Below are 22,782 nucleotides of genomic sequence, written 5' to 3'. Positions count from 1 at the left end.
AGCAGTAAAGCAGGCACATGTCAAATCCGGTCAAACACAGGCGAATTCATATGCCCATCGTTTTTCCCTATATATACTGATAGTACTGAATTTAAAAGATATTTTCCTGAATGTAAATCCGTGACAAAGTAAAGCTGAGTATTAATTAAATGTAGAGGAGAAAAATGTCAAATCGAAGTGGGCTGAACTGAACCCCAGCCAAGCAGCAGCAGGCAGGCAGCCTTTGCAATGTCAATGCGGCATGGCGCGCACGTACTAGCCAGAGGCTGGCATGGCGCCATGGCGGTAGGCCAGCGGTCAGCAGTCTCTCGGGGCAGGGGCGGAGGAAGAAACAACAACAAACAACACATTTTGATGCAAGCACAAAGCCCCCCAGATTAAAGCCTGATGATGGGTGTTCTGGGGCCGCTACCAACGAAAGCAACGATCTGATGGATCCCTTTATCTGCCGGTGCCTGACCACCACTGCTGCGATTAGCCTGCCGCTCCATGCCTTTCAGTTCCACTGCTGGGATGGCATTGGCATGGGTTCAGGGTCCATCGGGGCCACGGCCACCTCGCGCCGCCCCTATAGGGCTCGCCGCCATCTCGCTTGGTCACGGAGTAGAGCAGTCACGGGGACGAGACGCGCTCGTGAGCTCGATCGATCGCCGGCCTCCGCCGTTGGTTCAATCGTCGACCGTGCGCACGCCGGCGCGGCCCCATATTCGAACTGCACTCCTTAGCTGGCTGCTGAATCATGGAGCTGAAACCACCGGACTACGGCGGCCGCGGTGGGCGCCGGAGCTAGGAGTTCAGGTTCGCGGGGGCACCCGTACTACGGATGTTAGGTTCGTATGGTTGCCGGCCGGCCGGCGTGATCGTGCATGATGCATGCGGATCAGCGGGTCGCCCTCCGGCAGCCCGTGACGGCGCCACCTGTGCGCTTCCCGCTAGCTGCACTGTGCAGGCCACGGTGTGCTGGACCGGGGGACGACGCGGGTGATCGCTAGCTGCTGCTTCTGCTGCACGTACGTGCCCCTGTCCGCACTTGGCCAGTAGAAAGAGCAAAGCTAAGTTAAATTCTGGTCTAAAATAATCTCCCTAGCTCATCAGGATTTCACTTGGCCTGTCAGCGAGAATATTGACCATCCGGGCAGGCCGGGCATGTAGAAACAAGAAAACAAACGAACAAACAAAAGAGCATCCAGCGTGAGACATGCGGGGATCGATCGGAACAGTTCCGGACGCGCGGCCTTGCTTACCTCGCTCGCAAAAGCGCCTTTCTGAATTATATATAATTATATATATATATATAATATATATATATCAGACATGTATATATTTGTCAAGTAAGGTTTGCCTCACTTTGAGCAATTCCTTTGGATCCAAGCAAGGAATATAGAGTAAAGCTCGATCGGGGGCATGCACGCATGCATTTCCACGTCGATTTAATTCCCTTTCGCCAATTATTTTTTATCGGGCAAGAGATCCATACATGTGCACGGTACTGCTGTTTCACTTAATTCCATTGCGCAATGATTTATTTTTTTCCCTATTTTGCAGACCTCTTGGTCGGGCCTTGTGTTGTGTGCGTGATTGTAGGTAGGACTGTCGCTCGCTTTTTCCCCCTAAAATCCAAAATCGTTTTGCAGCTTGCTGGTACGCATTATTTGGATGGAACAGATGATGGGGACTTACGGTGCCCTGCGGACCGTTTTTTTTATGGTACCGACCGCGTGATCATGGTCCCAAAATTGTCCGGAATCCAATGTTGAGCATACATGCATGCATTAAGTCGAATTATTGTATAGCTTTAATTGAACTTTCATTGAGTCGTGATCATGCATATTAGTGGATAAATAAAACATGCTACATCCGGTCAGTCTTCTATGGATTTACAATATTTGTCGAGCTTCTTTTCTTTTTGCAAATAGTCGGTAGTTATTATTTAATCTCTTTAGTATTTTATTTAACAAGTAAGGGTACTTAGTCTAATTAACATATTTTTTTTAAGAGTTACTGTGTTAAGATATGCCGTAGTGTGTATGTTTTGCATTTTATGATCTTGTTCGAGATGTTGACGTGTAGTATGCAGTACGTATGTCCGTGTGTGTTGCAAGCTGACAACTCATTTGAAAATTGAAACCTGCTCCGTTCCGTATGGATGTATCCTGTTGGTAGGTCTTTTGTATTGGCTGCTAGCTAGCTAAACCACATCCGTTGCCGTTTTCCCTCGTGTTGTTGCCTTCTTGTCCGTTAGCCCGTGACATTGCCTACCCAGCTATGTACTTGGCCACTGTGTACCATTAGCTTGTCGGTGACGTAGACTATGATGGTTACCGCCTTACCGGCCTATGGACGCCATACAGCAACGTCTGCCTCTGCACACAAACATACACACTGCTAGTGGACCCAAGCTAAAATGATGTAGTGGATGCCTCCATTGTTAAGCTTTTTAAACTAGGTAGCTTCTTGGGTTCGAGAAAAGGTTTAAACCAGCTAGTTACCGACGCAGCAGTCGGCATTTTTAATCAGATGGAGCAAGTTGGTAGGTTTGTTTTTAACTAAGCCGTGTGGGTAGTTGTTTCGTTCCATTTCCAAGTGGTTGGATGGTGCCATTGTCATGCATCATCAATCTGTCCAAAAGTTTCTTTTTTAAAAAAAAATAGAGAACAGGCGAATGGTTGCTCCGCGGAAGAGATCAAGTGAAGGCGGCCAAAGATCGGAGTCTCCAGAGAATAATGTGTGCAAGATGACAGTTGACACGAGACAAACAGTTGGTGGTCGTGAACGGCCGTCGTGTCTGCGTGATGTCACTTGACTCGACGGCCCCTGCTTTTACTCTGCACTACCGCGCGCATTTGGGATGCCAAAGTTATAAACAACAACCAAGTCAGCATGCACTACCACTACTAGAGAGAACGCCTCAAAATACTTAGCTCTCGTTAGGGAATGGAGTAGTCAACAAACACACCGACGATTCTGTTATTTTTTCTGCGTGTTTCACCAAAAAGGAAAAGGGCCAATTATAGGCCCAAATGGTAGTGCAAAACTGTGGCCCAGTTACAGCTGTGGAAAACATTCTATTTAGGCCGGCCTTATTAACCAACGGGCCGGGGAAAGTAGGGGAAATTGTGGCATATATGGGCTCAAGCCGTCAAGCCCACGAAGAAGACGAGTATGATCCGCGCTGTCAAGCCCACGAAGAACCGAAGCCCCCCGTTGGCCCATTTCCAGTCAAACTGTCTGGTAAAGCAGACGAAAAAAAAATCACAACGAAACGTAGCGCTTGTGGGCTTTTGGGCCGGATTCAACTATAGGCTGAGATGAGTACGATTGCACTGACCTCTCGCTAGAAACCGAAGCCCACCACGAGCTTGTCCCGAGTACACTACTTTACTTCTTAACCAATTTGCGAAATTAGACTTGTGTGCGTATCATTGTAATTATATATTTTCCTCAGGGCCATGTTTGCAATATGGGTATGATGCGTTCGACGTAACGCAATCCACCCTTTTCTTAAAAAAACAATTTGGTCAAATGAGACTGTTGTACAGACGGTAGGGATAATTACAGCAGCAGCACTCCATCTGCAGAAGCTGTTCCTGCCAGACGCAAATTGGTTCAGAACAGTCGCCAGGCACCATTGTGGTAGTTGCAAAGCTCGCACTAGTTGCGGCATACATGGAGCTGTTTCCATCTGATCTACCAACATACTCCAGGGCTGGTTGCCACGTCTCCAGGCGAGCACGTGTCGCTGCAGCGGCGCCACACGGCTGCCTCAAGGGCCACCACCGCGCGAGCACGGACGACGGGGGGGGCGGCCACGGTTGCGGCGCTCAGAAACCTGTGGGCGTCTGAACCAGCAGGAGCCAGGAGGGCATCTGAGCTCGGATCTCGCGAGCTCACCTCTGCCCGCCCCGCAGCCAGAATCCGTAAGCACTGGCACCAACCACCGCCGGATTATAGTAGTCACCAGCGGTTCGTGCGCGCGCTCTACTTTAATTACACGACTCATCCGGCTAGCTAGCGAGCTAGCTGCCAAATCGACGATCTGGCCCAGGGGAATAAGATATGTGCAATTATTGGCACACTGGAATATGCAGGAGCGGAGTGGTAGAGTAGCTGCCAAACGAGTTGCACGCTAGCTGACTGGGTGACGTGGCCGGCAGCGTGACGTGTCCGACGAGCCTCATCTCCTCCTCAGAAGCGGACAAGCCAATTATACGGAGATTAAAAATACTCGTAGCATACTCGTCCATTAATGGGGGGCCTGTGGCTTCCTTGGGTGGAGTATTTTGCACACTGCCCCTTCCTTGGATCGGCCCCGGCGGTGTAGAATTTCGTGCGCACGGGTGAACAGTGTGGGGTCGCGTGCGCCGCATGCGGCCGCGCCCATCGCGCTCGGTCTCGCGTCGCGTCGCCGGGAATTAAGCTGCCGCCGCACATGCCCCCCCGCATCGATCCCGTCGCCGCCTCCCTCGCCACGCCACGCCACGCGCTGCCTTCCGCCGCCGGCGACCACAGATCACCGCGCTCCGCTTCGCTTCTACGTACTTCTCTTCGCCAAGAATCAAGCAGAGGCAGAGGGAGCAGGTTGGCGTCAGCTAACGCGGCTGCTCCGGAACCGACGGTCCAGATGGGCCGAGGGAAAGGGTGGCGGAGCTGGAGCTTGAAGGAGCCACAAGAGATCGCAGTTGCATATCGTCACTTCACTTGTTGATAGAAAAGATGAACGGGGGCAGGCTGCGATCAAGCAAAGTCCGCAGTGACGTCGTCCTCCATTACACTCACCGGGCGCCGCTTTTAAAAATGTTATCTTCCGGGCATAAGATAATCGGCTTCCGACTAGGATCATACGCCCGCAATCATGCGTGCTAGTTTAATCCCAGGCGCCGATTAAGTTAACAAAGACGATCGGAAGCAAGGACAAAACAGAAGCGAGGAAAGACGGTAGGGTGCACTGGCTAAGAGTAGCCCAAGCCTGGCTTACGCAGTCATTTGGCTCGTGATTGGTTGGGTGCTCTGTGTAGCTTGGCTTAGGTTTGCTGGTGTTTGGTTTGCTGACCTACAAGAATCGGGTTACCTTGTTTCTGCTCACGTGAGCTTACCCGTGGGCTCCTACATCTTGCGCATGGAGATGACCGGCAACTCCTCCGATTCCACCAAATGCAACTCCAATTCCATCGAATACGGCCAAGATTTGCATCCTGGGGAGCTCGATTTGATAATAGATTCCACCGAACTTCGATTCCAGCTTGTGCAAGAACATGACGCAGTTCGTGGCGGCGCTGGAAGCCGTCGTGGTGCCCCCGCGCGGCGACGTCGTGCTGGTGGGTCGCGGCGCAGGAGAGCAGGAGCGGCGTGAAGTGGAAGGGGAGCTGGTTGGAATGGGCGAAGGCGTGGAGGCGGCTGCCAGTGCGAAGGAGTGTGTTGCGGTCGGCGCCGGCGCCGGTGATGCGGACCTTCGGCGCGTGCCCGATGACGCCGGCCGCGCGGCGGCAGACACCAAGCCCGGGGCAACGCAGCCGGCGGCGGCAGCGGCCCTGGCGTCAGCCCGGAGCGCGAGCGCGCGGGCGAAGTGCAGGCACGGTCGGCGGCGGCGGCGCGCGATGACGCCGCGGGCAGCAGGACCCCACGGCGCGGCGCGTGGAGGCGAGGTCCCCGCGCTGCAGCAGGTCGGCGGCGGCGGCGGAGTGCTCAAGTGTGACGTGAGGAGGTAGGCGACGCGTCGGACCCTCGAAGGTGAGCGGAACGAGGAACTTGGCCCCTTGAGGCGCTAGCCAGGCTGCATTAGCGGAAACGAGCTTAATTTGCGTTTCAATTTGCATTTCCAGGTATGCAGGCCGGACAAGCCTTTTTCATAATCAAGCTCAGCTAACTCTCTATGCAGCCTTCCAAACATGGAGCTGGCTGCATTACATAAGTCTGGACAAGGGGCAATGCAAGATCACTGCCGTAGTAACTTGCTTGCTAGCTTGCTTGCTGCTGTGAAAGGAAGGAAAAGAGACGGAGAGAAGGAAGAAGGAAGAAGCAGTGTTACTCCTAAGTAATCACATTTAGGTCCTGCCGTTTTCTCGCAAAACCCCCTGTAACAATGTTCCCCCTCACAAGCATCCCGCCCCGGCGGCGTAGTAGTACTACCACTTGCTTAAAACTTATTATTCGATTGTACTTTGCATCCAGCACCCTGATGCTTCTCCGAATCGCAGGGGCCGCGCGTATGTACATGGACGCGACGCGATGCCATGCGAGGCCCCCGCCTTGGGTGAAACTGAGGAGTGGCGATTGATGAGCGAGCCCAGCCGCGCGCGCCCGGCGGACGGCGAGGTGGCTAGCTAGGCGCAGAGGGCGCCGACCTCCCTGAGCCGTGGCACGAGACGGCCGCTGAGGTGTAGGTCCATGAGCCCCTCGAGCCCGCCGACGGGGGCGCCGCCCACGAACAGCGCCGGGACGGCGCCGCGCCCGGCCTCGGCGGCCGCCGCCGCGAGCTCGTCGGCCGCGCCGGCGTCCAGCTCGATGACGGTGGCGTGCGCGCCCACGGCGGCGAGGAGGCGCTTCATCACGTGCGCCATGTAGCACCCGCGCCGCGCGAAGATCACCACGGGGCTCTCGCGGACCAGGCGCCCCACCCGCGCCGCGGGGGCCTCCTCCTCCCCCGCAGGGTCGATGGTCAGCCCCCTCCGGATGCCCACCGCCTGCATGGTGTGCCCGCTAGCTCTCGACCAACACGTGATCGATGAAGCTGCCGCGTAGCTAGAACGAAGGAGACGATCGAGCTCGATCGCCGGCGGCCGGCCTGGACGTGTCGTCGTCGCCGCCGAGCAGGGGAGCAAGATCCGGCCGGGCGCGGAGGAGCAAAGCAAAGCTAGCGAGATCAAGAGCTAGGCGGCCGGGGAGGAACGGGGAGGCGCATCCGTGGCATATATAGCCGGAGCGGCAGCGGCACATCACATGGCCATAGGCGGGGAGGTGACGAGGAGCGGTGGGGCCGGAGGTTGCGTCACGTGGCCGGGCCATTAAATTCCAAGCGCTGCGCCACATTAAACACCCACCGATCGAGCATATTCTACTCCTACTCCGGCGAGGAAGAAAATCATCGGAAGGAAAAGGAAAATGATTTCTCTTTTTTTTCGGGGTGGCGATATTTTTGGTGCGTGCGTTCAACCTGGGCCAGTCGTCGGAAGAATCTGCGTGCGTGCGTTAGGAAGAAGCTCCGCTCGAAGATGCCGCCACCGAAATTCGATGGTACTACTGCGATTGTTCTTTCGTACTCCATAATTGACCTCGAGCTCGAAGGTTTTTCGTTCCGAGACGGCGTACCAACTGGGCTTCGTCAAACAAGAATCGTACTAGCAGTAGACCTGTAGCAGTAGGAGCTGGAACCTAGAAGCAGTGCGCCCTACGTCAGCACGACGGAAGACCAGTGGCCTGACGTCAGCGCCCGGCACGCTCGCCGATCGTCTCGTGCGGGGCGACGGCCCACGGTTCAACCGGCTCGCACGGCGAGGCGAGGCGAGGGGAGAGCGGCTGGCCCGCGGCTCTCACGTCAGGGGTCACGTCCCCGAGGGGATGGGGCGGCTCCGGCGCCACACGTGGCGTCCCCGGCGGCCGTTGACGTCGCTGTTGATGGTTCCCCTCCGTTCCCCGCCGCGCGGGGCGCCCAACCAGAGGGAGGTAGCCTGCACGAGCAGCACCTGCATCTGCACGCGGCGCCCGTCGCCATCGACCCGGCGGTGGAGGGAGGGAGCGAGAGCGAGATGGACGGCGCGGATCCGCCCGGGTCGGCATCGTATCGCATCGTATCCCGCCCGCTCCCCCGAGCCCAGATCTTTGTTTCCTACATCCTACTGCTACGTGGTGTTGACCGTTGACATGTCGCGATCGAGGTCGAGGGTGACGCCGGGGCTGCCGTGAGACCCTACGTGGCCGTGACGATACTACACACGGTCACGCACTGGGGCACTGCACGGCTAGCTGTGTGCCAGTGGAATCGTACAGGCGCGCGCTAGGAATAGGATGTCGGCAGCCGAATGAAGCAGCGGTCAGCAACACCGGCAAGCACTAGGCGAGAGGAAGGCGAGCATGGGGATGCATCATGCATGCCGGCAACGTCAACCGGGTCTTACTGGTGTGATGCACATGTGACACGTCACCCCGCAAGTTTTCCACTCGATCATCAATAAGCACATGCATATGTTGATCAACGGGCGATGAATGGAGCGGCAGAGATGTTGGAGAGCTTGGAGCACCACGCCAAAAATGGGCCAATCGACCGAGGATGGATAGCTAGTACAACGATACTTCTCATGAAATGCAAATACTGTAGTACGCGATGTTATGTGCTCTTTATGTAAAAATGGAGCTGTTTATTTATATGATTACATGAACAAAACTTATGCGCATTGAATGAGTCTTATAATTGCTTAGCATAAGTTGGACAAGGGGTGGAGGGAGGGGGGGGGGGGGGCATGGCCCTTGTAGCCCAATCCAGCTTGTCCATGTCGAACAGGTCCATTAAGTTGATGAAGAGAATAGATGCTTTTCATTCCTCAACAGTGTATCCTAGTACAATTAAGGGGAAATGAAAAGCATCGAAAAGCCAGTCCATGAGCAACCTCAAAGTAGAATGCAGCTGCAAAGCAACACCGTCACGGCTGACATAAACTATAGTGTCGTGCTTGATCCTTCTTTGCGCCCCCTTCGAGCTACTTGCTGATTCTAAACTCTTTCTCCCCTCTCATTCTGCATCTATCTTCGTCTACCAATTCGCTACTCCTGTTAGCGCATGCACACATGCGCATGCATAAATTAAAAAAAAATGTTACTTGGTGAGGATTGAGGAGATGTCTGATTGCATCGGGATCAACTAGTAATACTAAGGTACTGTTTAGATACAAATTTCTAAAGTTTAGTAGTGTACTAAGCAAGTGTCATTTGCTTCCTCCAACCACGTGAGGTGGTGGTGGTGGGCGAGCCGGTGGCCCATCGGGTTACGCATCGGCATTGCCACTGCAATTGCCTCCTCCACCGACGGCGGTGCCCATCCACGGAGGCGGAACTGGCTAGCTAATGGCCGTAGTTTTCTTATCCGGGGGGCGCGCGCGACGCATTTTTGGTTGAAAAGCCCCGCCTTTTAGCGCTGATTTGCCGCACTAGCTTAACAAGATAGACAGACGATATATGTGGATTGATTGGTTACGTTGATGGGTGTGTGGTGCGTGCCAGTGTCGCCGTCGTCGTCGCCGTCACCAGCTGCTAGCATGTTCCACCGGCCACGGCTCTCTTTTTGTCTATGTTGGTAGGTGGAGGGCGGGATCATGGATCCCTGGTCCCCGAGAATCCACGAGTAGTGATGAATCTTCTGCCCCGGAATCGAATCCCCCTGGAATATTACCGTCTGCTGCTCCACGCACGTAAAGGTCAACCCCCCGGCCGCTTTCGATCTGTGTGGTTGTGGTGGCTCATCAGGGCGATCGCAGCGATTCTTGCGCATGCATGTACTGAAAGTCGGATCAAGCAGCACCTGAAAACAGCAATTGATGATATGATGTGTTTTATTTTGACAGGAAACAGTTCGTGTGCATATGGAGGAGTGCCTTTAGGCGAGCAGACAAATGCATTCTGTTGATAGAGGCACTATGTATCTCACTCAATCATGGACTTGGATTAATCATGGCACTGGAATTATTGCACGCGCGTTGCTAAAGGCTATCGCCTAGCCGGTTGTCATCACCAGTCGTCGGCCCAGTTTGATACTGCGCCAGGAGAATTGCTTCTCAAATAAGCTGCATAAAAGTGGAAAAAACGCTTCCCTAAGAAGCGGGTTTGACCCGCTTCTACGTTTTAGTACCAATAAGTGCAGTGGGGAGAAGTGCGGTCAAAAAACAGTTGCAAAAAAGTGCGTCGTTCGGCTGCTAATTTTAGGTTATTTTGGCCATAAGCAGGATTTAAATTGTTTCAAACAGGACCGTCATCTTCCTCTCGATCGCTTGGCTGCTTGACTATGAGCCTGTTTGTTTCCCTCCTAAATTATATAAGCATGATTATGATCCAAGGATAGTAGAGTAAAAGAACATCATGGAACCACAAATAATCTCAAATAAGCTGCTCAGGCTAGCCTATTTCAGATTATTTGTGGTTCCAATATGATCTTTTATCATAGTACCTATGATCCATAATTCAGCTTATATAATTTAGGTGAATTATAATCTCAAATAAATAAAGCCTACGTGTGGTGGGCCTTAGGGTCTCGGCTCAAGGCAACGCATTGCCGCATGCATGCTCTCTCTCTCTCTCTCATTCCCGAGCGATAGCTAGAGACTAGTGGTACCGAACGAAACAGCTCAGCTGGAAAATTACGAATAAGTATATGTTAATAATGCTGTATTATTGGAGCCCTGTACTATTTAGATCGTTGTCCAATAGCCAATAGGGAGATCGGGTTGAGAGCATACGACATCAGCAGGAGGAATACTGTCCCTTTACTGATGATGCACTGATCTCAGATGACCAGCATCGTCCAGTGTTTTGTAGCGTAATAGTGCAAGAGTCAAGAGACCATACACGTGGTCATTGGGGCCGGGCGTTCTCTGTTCTCTCCAACCACTGTGCCCTGTACAGCAGCCTACTAGGCTACTAGCGGCGGCGTCGGTTAGCACACCTGCTGCCGTCGGAACCTGACGAAGCAGACGTGTATGCATTCCAGATCCATAAACATCATCATGCATTCATTCGGAAACCTTCCAGGGCTCCTCTTCGAGCTATCTATCTACTTCCGTCGCCACGCATGCATACGCATCTCACTGTGTCCTTGTGATCCATCATCCATCCATCCGGCGTCTTCTCCTCGCCGGCCGCCGGCCGGGTCCCTCTGGCATGTGGACCGGCCGCTCTCTGCACCGGCCGATGCTCTACAGGGAGTACAGGCCAGGCCATCCGATCGCCGTTCTGGCCTGATGATTGAGAATTGGAGCTACTCGGTAGCTAGCTACGGCCTACTAGGTGAAAGCAGAAGGCGTCGTATTGTATCTGGGACTAGGAGTAGTATTGTGTAAAAAATAGTTTGGAGGACGTGGCTATAGGTTTTGATTGTGCGTGTAGGGTCAAAAAAGGCTTGGTTTGGACGGACCCCACGAGTTTTTTGTTTACCCGGTTTCGTGCGCCCGCGCCGAGATGCGCGGCGGCCGCTTGGACGCACGCACGGTTGCGCGGCCACCGGTTGTTACACCTGCAGCAGCAGTCAGAAGTCAGAACTCGTGAGACTTGGAGTTTACCGCGGCGAGTGCGAGGTTGTTTACTCCACGCAGCAGCTGATGAACCTGAACGCTCTGAACGGCTGCGGGAAAAGAAAGAAACAGGGCCAGTCATTGTGGGCCGGTTGGTACGCCCAACACACGCACGCAGCAGGAAGCCCACCCAAGCTCTTTTAAAAGAAGGCCCAAGAATCTTAGTTTGTTGGCGGTGAATGAGTGGGCCAAAATCCCCACGCCCGTCGTCGTCCTTCGTTTTCGGCCCTGTGCAGCCGTAGCGTTGTGCTGTAGTCGAGGGATGCATTCGATTTTCTGACGGGGTACTGTAGATTGCTGCCAGCGCTATTGGTTGTCCACGCGGATTATTCCACGGGTCCCGCTGAAGACTGGTGCCGGAGCCGGATGGGATTGGGGCAGCGACGACCTTCATTTTCATCCGACAGCAATGGCGGCGACTCTCGGTGTAGCTTGCTTGCGACCTTGTTTTGTTTCACGCACAAGTGATCCGCAAGGTTTGGTGGCTGAAAGAGCACCGAGGGGGATATAGACCACGTTTGTTTCCGCTTACGGGTTTATCGGTCCCACCAAACATTTTACCGATCTTATATGGTGAGCTGTTTTAGAAATTTGAACGGTAAGAAGCGAGAAGTGACAAAATCTCCATTTAGATTATAATCCAACCATTAGCTGAGAGGAGGGGAAACAAACAACCGCGATGCTAGCAAAAGCGCCGTCTGTGTCGCCCCGCCCGTACGTGCACGTTAGTGGATACGCATCGTGGGCGCCTATCGCTCTGTCAGCACGGGTGGCGGTGCGGATACGAAAATGACACGTGCCGCCGTAAACTTGCGCAGAGTTCCCTACCGTCCCGTCGGCTTCACCGATGCCGTGGCCCGCGTGCCAATCGTCACCCAATCCGTCAGTCATGTGCTTGCATGGTAGGAGTAGGCTGCAGGAACACCACGGGGTCGGTCGTCGGTCGCAACTGACTCGGCACCACGTTTTGTATGTAGCTCGGACGCCACGAAACTTCTTACCACTTAATCCATTTTGGCAAGGATGAAATTACGGTCGGCGTTGCAGGAAAAACTCGCGTCCTGTGGTGAAGTTTTACCGGAAAATATCTTGCTTGCTACCAGGCCATAGGGTTTGGAAACACATCCTCGTACTAGCTCAGAGTTTGTTCCCGTGATCTGCAGGCCGCACAGTGCCAACCAAACCAGATCCAAACATTGATGCTAGTATGTTTGTTGCTGCGCTCTCTGTCTGCTGCTGCGTTCATTTACTTGCTTGGGAAGACCAGACCGGCCGACCAGGCAGGACATGACGTGCGAGCTTGGCACGAAGCCACGAAGCGCTGGTTGGTTCATCGAAGCAAAGCAAAAGCGCAACAGATGAGATCGCTCGCACGTATAGACAGCGAAATGGGCGGTCCGGTCACTAGCAATATTCGATCCGACACTATTAGACCTTCCAGCCGCACTCATTCAACTCAAAACTTCATCAACTTTATCATAAATCCATATAGATACACACCATTTCATCGTGAACTCGTATATAGATAGATCAATTCCACCACAAATTCATATAAAGATATATGCATTTCATCAAGCAGTGTAATATATGTATCTAGTTTATAGCATTATAGGTCAGGGTAATCGTGCCACGTAATGCTTGCCCAATAATCATGTCGTGCCAGGTCCAACACTACATTTTGCATAAGTTCGTGCCAGTCCAGACACTATTGCTATAGTGTCGGGTCACGTTAATGTCGTGCTTTTTAGGGCCACGCTTCGGGCCGCCCGCTGGGCCTGGTCCATCTGGCCGTCGATACTCGCACGAGCGGCCCCGCTCGTCGGCCATGTCTCCGTCCGTTGACGCGGCCACGTCGCCGTTCGTTCCGGCTGACTTTGACTTGGACCGGGCCATTACCGGACGGGACGACGGGCCGCGCGCGACTTCCTTTTTTTTCTCCCTGGCAAAAAAAAAAAAATCAAAAGGAAGTCGCGGCCAAAAATTGGAGCGAACACGTGCGCACCGGGCAAACCACCACACCCCAACGTGCTGAACTCCACTCCAACCGGAACCGTACGTGTCTTGTCCAAAATTATTGTTCCACAAGCAAAGCACCTCTCGCCTTTCGGCTCCAGCAGCCGATATGCCGAACGACTCAATCGGAACGAGGAACCTTTCTCTCTTCTTCTTTCAGCTACGGGAAACGTGATAACTAACCACCGCACGCCAAACCTGTCACGCATGATCCCATACTGGCATTACTGTATTAATTTCTGAACAAACACTGGCTTTGTGATGTTTTCCGATGCTCCCAAGTTTGGGTGCAAAAAATTGACGGCTGCCGGAACGGAAGAGCCGGTGCAGCCGCAGCCGTGGAAGACAAGGACGCACGCCGGCCGCTGATGAGATGAGATGTCGCCGCCGTCTGCCGGGGAGTGGAAGTGAGTATCACCGCCACGGCAGTTGCTTCGCTTCGGGCCGGGTTGCTAGCGGATACCGTCCAGGGACCCACCAGACAGCGACAGTGGGGGTAAAGTGGCCGTTGGGCGGCGCGCGCGGGACATGGTCCACCCGGATGGACGTGCAGGGTGCGTTGTACAGGGACATGCAAAAGGGTGCAAGCCAAGGGGAAAACGCTAGCATGTATAATTTCCACCAAAAATATTAGCAAAGGGGAAACACTAGTATAGTATAGTTCCCTCTAAAAAAAAAAGACAACGCATGCCACTCCCTCGTCACGGATTCTTAGCTCAAATCCAGTGTCACGAAGAATAAATTCGTTTAATTTACGCCTGAAATCGCAAAGCTAGCCCAAATTGATTAATAGAGAGCCATGCATGCACCTTCAAGGTCAAATTAGTGAGCAGATGCATGTGGGCTGACGTGTTTTTTTTTTTTTACTACAATACTACCTGCTGACTGCGCCAACGAAATCGATCCCAGTATTAGAGAGTGGTCCGACAGCTAAGCTAAGTTACGCGGGAACTGTCCCCATCGGATTTGAAACATTTCAGATAAGCACTCACTTAAACTAAAGGGAGGTACCCATATTTAATTCAACCCTTGATGTTGTACTACTAGGCACACACACTACCTTTTGGAGGTACGTTTGGACCAGATGGAGTGACTAATGGATGTTGGGGGGTGCTTCATCAACACGCCTCTTCTTATAACAAAGGCAAACAAGCTTTGCAACGTTATGTAATAGAGTTGTTATGCATGTCTACTATGCAAAAGATTTGCATAGATACGTTCAGATTAAAAGCACTTACGATGATGCTTAATCTCTATACTATATAGACCGGAAGAGAAACTAGAATGCCAAAAATCTACTTTTTAAAGACTTTCTCGTACCAAACACCCTAGCCAGCTAGGTTGATGGACCGGAGAAGTACGTACGGACTTTTTTGATTAAAAAAAAGGTCGGAAGAAAAAAAAGGAAGGAAGGATCGGTGCGCAGCATAATGCCACAAGTAAGCAGCTACAAGATTCCAAGATCAGATAGGCGCGTATAACTGTCCAGCTGACGACGATCAGCCACCTCCATTTCTTTTTGCAAGGCGCATTTGTCGCAGCATATAGAATCGAACGAAATCTCACTCTCACAGCTAGCCGGCCGGTCAAAGGTGGTCCAGCAGCCAATCGATCAGTCGTCGTCTTCTCCGAACTGTCGCATCAGGGACACAAAGCATAGATTAGTGCTACCTCGACGCGCCCATGCTGTCTGGCTCGCTTAAACTACGGCATCAATGCAAAGCTGCCACGCGATTAGCTTAGCTGTAGCCTAGCCATTGCCGGATCGGGCATGCAGGGGTTCGTGCAGTGGCCGAAACTGTGGGCTGAATCTGGCCTACCACCCGACGTATCTTGTAGCCCCCTGCCTTGTTTAAGCAAGCAAAGCAAAGCAAAAGCTCCCCCGGTGCCGTCCAGCCCGGGCAGGCGGCGGCGATCACACTGGCAACGCCATGCCCGTGGCGTGCCACGTCGCCACGTCCTTCCAGTTGCAACCGCCTCGGAGGGTTTGCAGGAGCTAGTGGGGTAGGGAGTAGATTTGTGGACTTTATGGGTGTTGTTTATTTAATTTACGGACAAGAGGAAGCTTATCTTCTTCAGCTCCTACGCGGGCTAGCGCCTTTTGTCTCCGGGTGCAAAGTGAAAAGCTTTCCTCTTGTGTTTCTTCCCTCTTGCCGCTTCGTCCTCCAAACTCCTGGTAATTGTGTCTCGGCACCGCAGTTTTATCAAGCTAGCAGTGTTTGTGAAATTTGCTATTCGACACGTTCTATAATATGATCTGTTTGGATGTTGTCCCAAAGATAATATATTGTATTTGTGACGGAGAAATCATCCAGGTGATGACGCATGTGCAGCACAACGCTCTAAACATTGGACCGCAAGTCTGACTGCGGGTTGAATCGGTAGAATCGGTACCACTCTGTACTGTGATTTATCTAAAAGTATGTAATTTAGCTCGCAAAAATATTTATACGTCAAATTTGTTTGTTAGAGCAACTGTTCACCACTTTACGCTTGTTTGTTAGAGCAATAATATAACATTTAAGAAAATAGATAAATTGCATAGCACGCGTGAGGATATGGTCTATCTCGATATCATCCCAAAGATGCTACGTCGTGGCTACGCCATGCTTTGTAGTGACGGACAAATCGTCCGTGGGATGTTTTGGCGGATGTTGGGGCTAGATACAATGGAGAAGGAAGTGAATGACGCTTGCGCAGATAGGGCTTGTTCTTGAGTGACTTGCCTGGTGAAAAGTGCTGCATGAGAGTTGTCCGTAAAATTGATAAAATCTGCCTGACCAGATAAGTTGGGAGATGATGTGTTTGGTTGGAGGCATGTGCCTAGGCATACCAATGACACAAGATGCTCATGATAAATATGCTTTTTAAGTATAATCAAATATATATTGATAGTGTGTGCTATTGTTTTGCTAGTAGAATGTTTTTTGTAATAAATAAATCTTAACATGTTTTGATAAAATATTTAATCAAAGTAAGGATTGAACGAATGGAAACGGTCACAAAATATCATTGATTAAGCTACATGATATTGTGCCCTCGTCGTACCAAAAATCAGACAAAAAGCAATGAGAAAATGAGTTGGTAAAAGTAATACGCAAACTACATGATCTGATCAATTAATCAACTAATCATAGTAGTTAGGCTAGGTAACAACCGTGTTGCAGCTAAGCAGTCGATTTTGTTGGACGGGGGACGATGCACCTTGCCTGGTCCAGGCAGCTCCTCAGGACTTCAACCAAACACGTCACAAGCAAGGTGCAGGCAGAGTTTTGATCGGGCAGATCTGTTTTAGGCCTTGAACCAAACAAGCCCGTACTGCAGGCCAAACTTTCGGCGGCGAATAAAACAGTGGGCTAAGCTAGTGTGCCGTGCTGTAGTTTTCATGTAGCGTGCACCGGACATGAACCAAACATGCCATAGACATGCACTTTGCTAAGGCGAGCAACAAAATGACAAAAAGGAGGTTGGTCATCTTTGGGACCTTAGTTCATAAATGTATGAAACGAGGGGGCCAAATCGCAACACCTCCCCATCTGCCACCTCAGTCGTGCCGTTTACTAATGCCATAAATCCGTCTCTTTCCCCGCGCCCCTCCCTCCCTCCCTCGCCGCTGAGTCCGCTCGCTTCGATTTCCTCGCGCCTTCCCACCAACCCGGGCTCCGGCGCGCCACCCCCTGGCAAAATGGAGCCCATGGACAGCCAGGTCACAGCCGTCGCGCTCTCTGACTCCGATAGCGTCTCCGTCGACGGCGCCGACGCGGCGGACGCCGACCTACAGGCGCTCCGCCGCCTCTCCGACAATCTCGCCGCCGCGTTCCGCTCCCCCGACGACTTCGCCTTCCTCTCCGACGCGCGCATCGCGGTGCCCGGCGCGCCCGACCTTTGCGTGCACCGCTGCGTGCTCTGCGCGCGCAGTCCCTTCCTGCGCGCCTTCTTCGCGCGCCGAACCGCGGCCGCCGGCGCCGGCGAGGAGAAGGTCAAGGACAAAGACAAGGACAAGGACAAGGACAAGGACAAGGACAAGGTCGAGCTCCGAGAGCTTCTCGGCGAGGAGGTGGAGGTCGGCTACGAGGCGCTGCGGCTGGTGATCGAGTACCTCTACAGCGGCCGCGTCGGCGCCCTGCCCAAGGCGGCGTGTCTCTGCGTCGACGAGGGCGGTTGCGCGCATCTCGGCTGCCGCCCCGCCGTCGCCTTCATGGCGCAGGTCCTCTTCGCCGCCTCCACCTTCGAGGTCGCCGAGCTCACCAGCCTCTTCCAGGTCCGCATCCATCTCATCTCCTTCGATTTCTCGACCTCCCTCTCACCTCACGGCTCACGCCCCCCGCGCCGCCGGAAAGGATGCCGCGATTCATGGCGCCTTTTTCGGTTGTCGTGTGACTGCTGTGATGCGTGTTGATTGCTTGCTCAAGGTTTCGTGCCATTAATCGGTGGCTTGCAAAGAGGCTTTCTTCGTCTGTTGCGCTTCCCACGCAGACGTTGCCTAAATTGGGAAAAAAAATTCTTCATGCATTTGGAAAATAGAGTTCATCGGTAGTACAATCTGGATGCTACAGTGACAATAACCTCGTGCTGATTGTGCAGTGATGGGTAAAGTTTTCGAAGTAGACCACGACGTGTACACAAACAGTGATATGCAACATAAGTCATCAATCAGCCAAATCATGCCCTGTTTAATTGGTCCAGTTATAATTTGATCAGAAAATACCTGGATACATCTATTTGGCACGCGAAAAATCCGCTCCAATTTGATGGGTTCAGTAAGATATGTTGTACGGTAAATTGCTGTAACTGTAGTGCAGACATGATAAAGCTGTTTACTATTTTTGCTTTCAGGAAAGGACAATTTCTTTTTAGAGTACTGAATAGAAAGAGATCAAACTCTGCATTCTCTACTTTGGATTACTTGGATACCGACAGTTCACATCGACACAGCAACAATACACATGCAAACAAAAACAAACCAGCATATTTTTCCCACTTAATTTTGATGGTGCATACATGATAAGGCAGCACACCATTTATGGAGTGCAATAGATGACATGTTCTCGGTCCTTGTTTGTAGTTCAACAAATCCACTAATATATCTCTATAAAGGAAAGTACAAGGGCCTAAGAAGCAAAGAAATTGCCGATGAGGAACTACTCTCTATGTTATGGTGAAACTTATTATTGCTAACTTGCATAGAAAATATATTATTTGATTAGAGCTTTGTCAATCCACTGTGAAGAGAATAGTAATAGCACTAGAACATCAGGCTATTAATGTTTACCGAAAAATCAGCAATTACTTCCACAATTTTTGGGACCTTTAATCGAGCTCTCAAAGTGGGAGCATAGAGCCCGGTTGTCCTATCTTGCCATTCCGTGCTTCTGGCAATGGTCCTGATTATGCATGTGCTAGTCTGCATATGCAAAGCACCTTACTCTGTTTCTACTTGCTTCTCCATTCTGACACCTATATTTAATATAAAGATCTATAAGGAACCTGGAGCTGTTTTTATGCCTTCTGGAATATTTAGTTGTGGTTTAGTTCTATCTCGAGAATTCATGGTAAGATCCGTTGAGGTTTGATACTACTTGCTTTCCCCCCTACTCTTTTGTATAAAAGTTGAACTGATGTGCAGGCATGCCCGTTTACTGTTCTAGCCTAGTACTATGTGTTAGCATTACTATAATTATTTGTGACTTTTGACATTACTAAGCCACATTGTTCCTGATTTTTCCCTGCAGCGGCAGCTCCTTGATGTCCTTGATAAGGTTGAAGTAGACAACCTCCCATTGATCCTATCTGTTGCAAACTTATGCAGCAAATCTTGTGTGAAACTTCTCGAGAGATGCCTTGAGATAGTAGTTCGGTCAAATCTTGATATGATTACTCTTGAGAAGGCTTTGCCTCCAGATGTTGTCAAACAAATTGTTGATGCAAGGCTAAGTCTTGAATTAGTTTCGCCTGAAGACAAGGGCTTCCCTAACATACATGTACGAAGAGTACACAGAGCGCTGGATTCTGATGATGTGGAGCTAGTCAGAATGCTACTCAAGGAAGGGAAAACTAATCTTGATGACGCATATGCATTGCACTATGCTGTAGAACATTGTGACTCAAAGATCACAACAGAGCTTCTGGATCTCGCACTTGCAGATGTTAATCATAGGAACCCAAGAGGTTATACAGTTCTTCATATTGCTGCTATGAGAATGGAGCCTAAAATTATTGTCTCCCTTTTGACCAAGGGAGCTCGGCCGTCAGATCTCACATTTGATCATAGAAAAGCAGTACAGATATCTAAGCGACTTACCAAGCATGGGGATTACTTTGGGCCTACTGAGGATGGAAAACCTTCTCCAAAAGATAAATTATGTATTGAGATACTAGAGCAAGCTGAAAGAAGGGATCCGCAACTTGGAGAAGCATCAGTTTCTCTTGCGATGGCAGGAGACTGTCTGCGTGGAAGGTTGCTCTACCTTGAAAATCGAGGTAATCTTCAGCTTGGAAAATGCACATAGTGCTATGTTTTTCAGAACAAATTGTTCAAATGTGGCTGGTGGTGTTGCGTGGAGAGCACTGTTCTGCACCAGCAATTAGCTGACTAACTAGTGTTTTGTACTTCTCTTGCATGCTTTGTTATGTCTTCATATATTTAATTTTTATGTTATGCAGTTGCTTTAGCGAGGATATTGTTCCCCATGGAGGCAAGGGTAGCAATGGACATTGCTCAAGTGGATGGAACCTTGGAATTTGCCCTTACTGTTGATCTAAATGACACTCCTTTCAAAATGAAGGAAGAACACTTGACTCGGATGAGCGCCCTCTCCAAAACAGGTGACATTTGGCTTGCATTTTTTCCCCCCTTTAAACTGCATTTTTTTTTCATTTTTCAATCTATTGCTGTTCGCCTCTTTAACATATATCTGTTTTCTTTGGTCTTCAATTTTAGAAGTTTACTGTCAAATATCTTGTTAGATACTCCATGAATTAGTCTGTGAAACAAGGACACTTTTCCTTTTTCACTCTTTGAGAATGATAGCTGATGTTTCCATGACAAAACATGTTTAACCTGAATATGCAAGTTTTGCTGTGGTCATTTGGAATTGTAATATCTGACCTTGATTTGCTAAGTAGTAGTACTTCTGGGGATTAGAAGCAGTATACAATTGAAACCCAGACTAACCAGAAGATGACTTTGTGTACCAGTGGAACTTGGGAAGCGCTTCTTCCCACGGTGTTCAAAAGTGCTGGACCAGTTCATGGACGATGAAAACGAGCTGGCTTCCCTTGGGAGAGACACATCCACATCCACAGAGAAGAAGAGGAGGTTCCATGACCTGCAAGACGTGCTCCAGAAGGCATTCAGCGAGGACAAGGAGGAGAATGACAGGTCAGCCCGTTCATCTTCCGTATCATCGAGGACGACATCGATCGGAGCCGTCCGGCCCAGGAGATGAAAGGAAACCTTGGTTCCCCGTTCCCGCCATTTTGGTAGCTAATGATGTGCCCGTCTGTGTAATGTCCCCATGGTCGTTGTAGCAGTCTAGCTTCGCCTGATATTCTCCATGGCTAATCTATTGGCCATGCAGAGCCCGTATTGGTGCTCACTTGTGCTTGTACAGTATGTTCCTGCATAACATATAGTAGTACTTGGTATGTCCATAGAATTGTGTACTAGGTGTATGTAAATTGGTAACTTGAGATGCTTGGATTGTGAATGGTAGTCTAGATCAGCGATGGGCAGCCGAGTGATAAACTGAATTGCAACAATTACCAGTGCTTGGCTTATGTCTTCTAACGTTTCATGCATGAATGGGAGTTTCTGCTGCGCCATGATCGGTTTCTGCTAATTTTGCATCCGTAGACTTGTTGATTCCTGAAACATCCACCATCGGTGCATTGAAAACTGCACTATCCTTGCCCTTCGCTCTCATGTGCTACAGCGGTAAAAGTAGCAGCTGCAGGAGCGTAGAACTCATCTAGTTGCTTGCTGCTGGTGCTGGCTGCTGCAGCGTAAAAAACACGGGACCGTGGGCCGTGGCCCACTGGCACGTGCCGTTAATGCGAGGCCCCTCCATGCAAACTTTCTTCTGCGCGCGCTGCTGCGGCGGCGCCCTTTCCCGCCTACCGCGCGTAGCCTTTCGATGCTACTACGCCATAGGCGACCTCTCTGTCTCTGAACCTGAGGCAGCGAGCGTTGCAGAGACGAACGGACTGGCCGTTCAACGCAAAAGGCCGCCTCGCAATCACGCGGCTGTTGCGTTGCTGCGGCCTGACCTGAGTCCTGACCACTGCAACGCAATTACGAGCATGGCACGCCGCTTTGCCACATGCGACGCGACGCGAGCGAGGACCTTGACCTTGTCCTAGAAAAAGAAGGCCCAGAGGAAGGAGCTCTGAGGAGAAGAGTGCACAGCAGAGTGGAAAGTAGAAGACGTAGCAACTAGCTCTAGCATTTCGCAGCAAACAAGAGTGAGTAGCCTCTGCTCGCTGCCTTGCTGCCGCTGCGCTTCGTGATGTGTGGAGCTCACGGTCTGCGGAAGCACAACAGTAGGGCACCCTGGTTCCTCTTCGTCTTCGTCCTGCTTCTTCCGATTGCCGTGTCCCAAGGTGAGGTGTCACCGATCCTTCATTTCGCCTCCATTTTTTTTTTTTTGGTTTCTGAAACCATGCCAATCGTCTCGGCAGGCGACCGGGAGCTTGCGCATGTCGGGGACGGCGGGCACTCATCGCCGGTACGTTCCTTTCTCGCAATCCTGTGCGAGGCGCGGCTAGCCATGTCTGCTTCTCCTTACTGCATGCGAAGCATGGAGAACGCTGATGATGTCGCTGTGCTTCGTTCACCAGATCGGTGGTGGGGAAGGTGAGCAGGAGCAGCTGAGCAGGCTGGGCTCGAGGCCGCCGTGCTGCGAGAGCAAGTGCGGCGGGTGCGCGCCGTGCGAGCCCGTGCAGGTGCGCGCCGGCGCCGTCACGGAGGGCGGCCTCCGCCCGCAGTGCGCCAACTACGAGCCCGTCGGGTGGAAGTGCAGGTGCGGCGCCGCCGTCTTCGATCCATGACGACACTGTCTGTATTCAGGTGGAAGTGCGGCGGCGGCGCCGTCTCCGGTTTCATCAAACGACGACAGCTTCAAGAATGGCGAGGACTGGACGGGTTGCGATATAGAAGCTGCTCTGCTACACTGCTAGAAGCGGTTGCTAGTGTCACGGGGCAGGTTGGCCGACGGCGACGGTGGCGTCCTCGATCGGACACCGCAAGGACGACGGTCCGACGCTGCTCTGCTGTGGCAGGGAGCAGAGCAGGCCCACCCTGTCGACGCCGCCACCGTCACGGCGTCGTGCGGTCCGTCACCGGAGCCGGTGCCGGCGGCGCGCCGGGCTTGCCGTCGCCACGCGTGGGCGTCCGCGTCTCGTCGATGGGTTGGCGATAGAGCGGAAAACAATAGAACGGATGTAAAATAGGAGATAATTTGCGAATTATCTGAGGCGCACAATCGTGATTGGACGGACA

At 51.7% G+C, this 22,782-nt stretch overlaps 3 protein-coding genes across 3 annotated transcripts; 2 read left to right on the top strand and 1 right to left on the bottom strand.

Moving 5' to 3' along the window:
• Positions 1–5,791: 5,791 nt before the first annotated feature.
• On the bottom strand, positions 5,792–6,901 carry LOC101762867 (monothiol glutaredoxin-S2). The gene has a single exon (XM_004968458.4). It carries the CDS (start codon positions 6,684–6,686, stop codon positions 6,321–6,323), a length of 366 nt encoding a protein of 121 aa, XP_004968515.1. The 5' UTR covers positions 6,687–6,901; the 3' UTR covers positions 5,792–6,320.
• A 9,984-nt stretch (positions 6,902–16,885) lies between these two features.
• Positions 16,886–21,107, top strand: LOC101762464 (BTB/POZ domain and ankyrin repeat-containing protein NPR1). Its single transcript, XM_004968457.3, has 4 exons — positions 16,886–17,544; positions 19,016–19,763; positions 19,947–20,108; positions 20,481–21,107. Exons 1-4 carry the CDS (start codon positions 16,969–16,971, stop codon positions 20,729–20,731), a joined length of 1,737 nt encoding a protein of 578 aa, XP_004968514.1. The 5' UTR covers positions 16,886–16,968; the 3' UTR covers positions 20,732–21,107.
• Positions 21,108–21,694: 587 nt separating this feature from the next.
• LOC101765992 (EPIDERMAL PATTERNING FACTOR-like protein 3) lies at positions 21,695–22,782 on the top strand. The gene is made up of 3 exons (XM_004971680.2): positions 21,695–21,884; positions 21,963–22,009; positions 22,122–22,782. The coding sequence occupies exons 1-3, from the start codon at positions 21,791–21,793 to the stop codon at positions 22,329–22,331; spliced, it is 351 nt and encodes a 116-aa protein (XP_004971737.2). The 5' UTR covers positions 21,695–21,790; the 3' UTR covers positions 22,332–22,782.

The sequence above is a fragment of the Setaria italica genome, chromosome V, assembly GCF_000263155.2.
Source record: "Setaria italica strain Yugu1 chromosome V, Setaria_italica_v2.0, whole genome shotgun sequence".
Taxonomy (NCBI): Eukaryota; Viridiplantae; Streptophyta; class Magnoliopsida; order Poales; family Poaceae; genus Setaria; species Setaria italica.
Note: the sequence above shows the minus strand (reverse complement) of the source record. Positions and strands in the feature narration are given on the sequence as shown.

Coding starts and splice junctions, on each gene's coding strand:
- LOC101762464 (XM_004968457.3), top strand. CDS start 16,969: ATGGAGCCCATGGACAGCCAGGTCACAGCCGTCGCGCTCTCTGACTCC. Junction 19,764..19,946: donor GCTCTACCTTGAAAATCGAG/GTAATCTTCAGC, acceptor TATGTTATGCAG/TTGCTTTAGCGAGGATATTG. Junction 20,109..20,480: donor GAGCGCCCTCTCCAAAACAG/GTGACATTTGGC, acceptor TTTGTGTACCAG/TGGAACTTGGGAAGCGCTTC.
- LOC101762867 (XM_004968458.4), bottom strand. CDS start 6,686: ATGCAGGCGGTGGGCATCCGGAGGGGGCTGACCATCGACCCTGCGGGG.
- LOC101765992 (XM_004971680.2), top strand. CDS start 21,791: ATGTGTGGAGCTCACGGTCTGCGGAAGCACAACAGTAGGGCACCCTGG. Junction 21,885..21,962: donor TCCGATTGCCGTGTCCCAAG/GTGAGGTGTCAC, acceptor TCGTCTCGGCAG/GCGACCGGGAGCTTGCGCAT. Junction 22,010..22,121: donor ACGGCGGGCACTCATCGCCG/GTACGTTCCTTT, acceptor TTCGTTCACCAG/ATCGGTGGTGGGGAAGGTGA.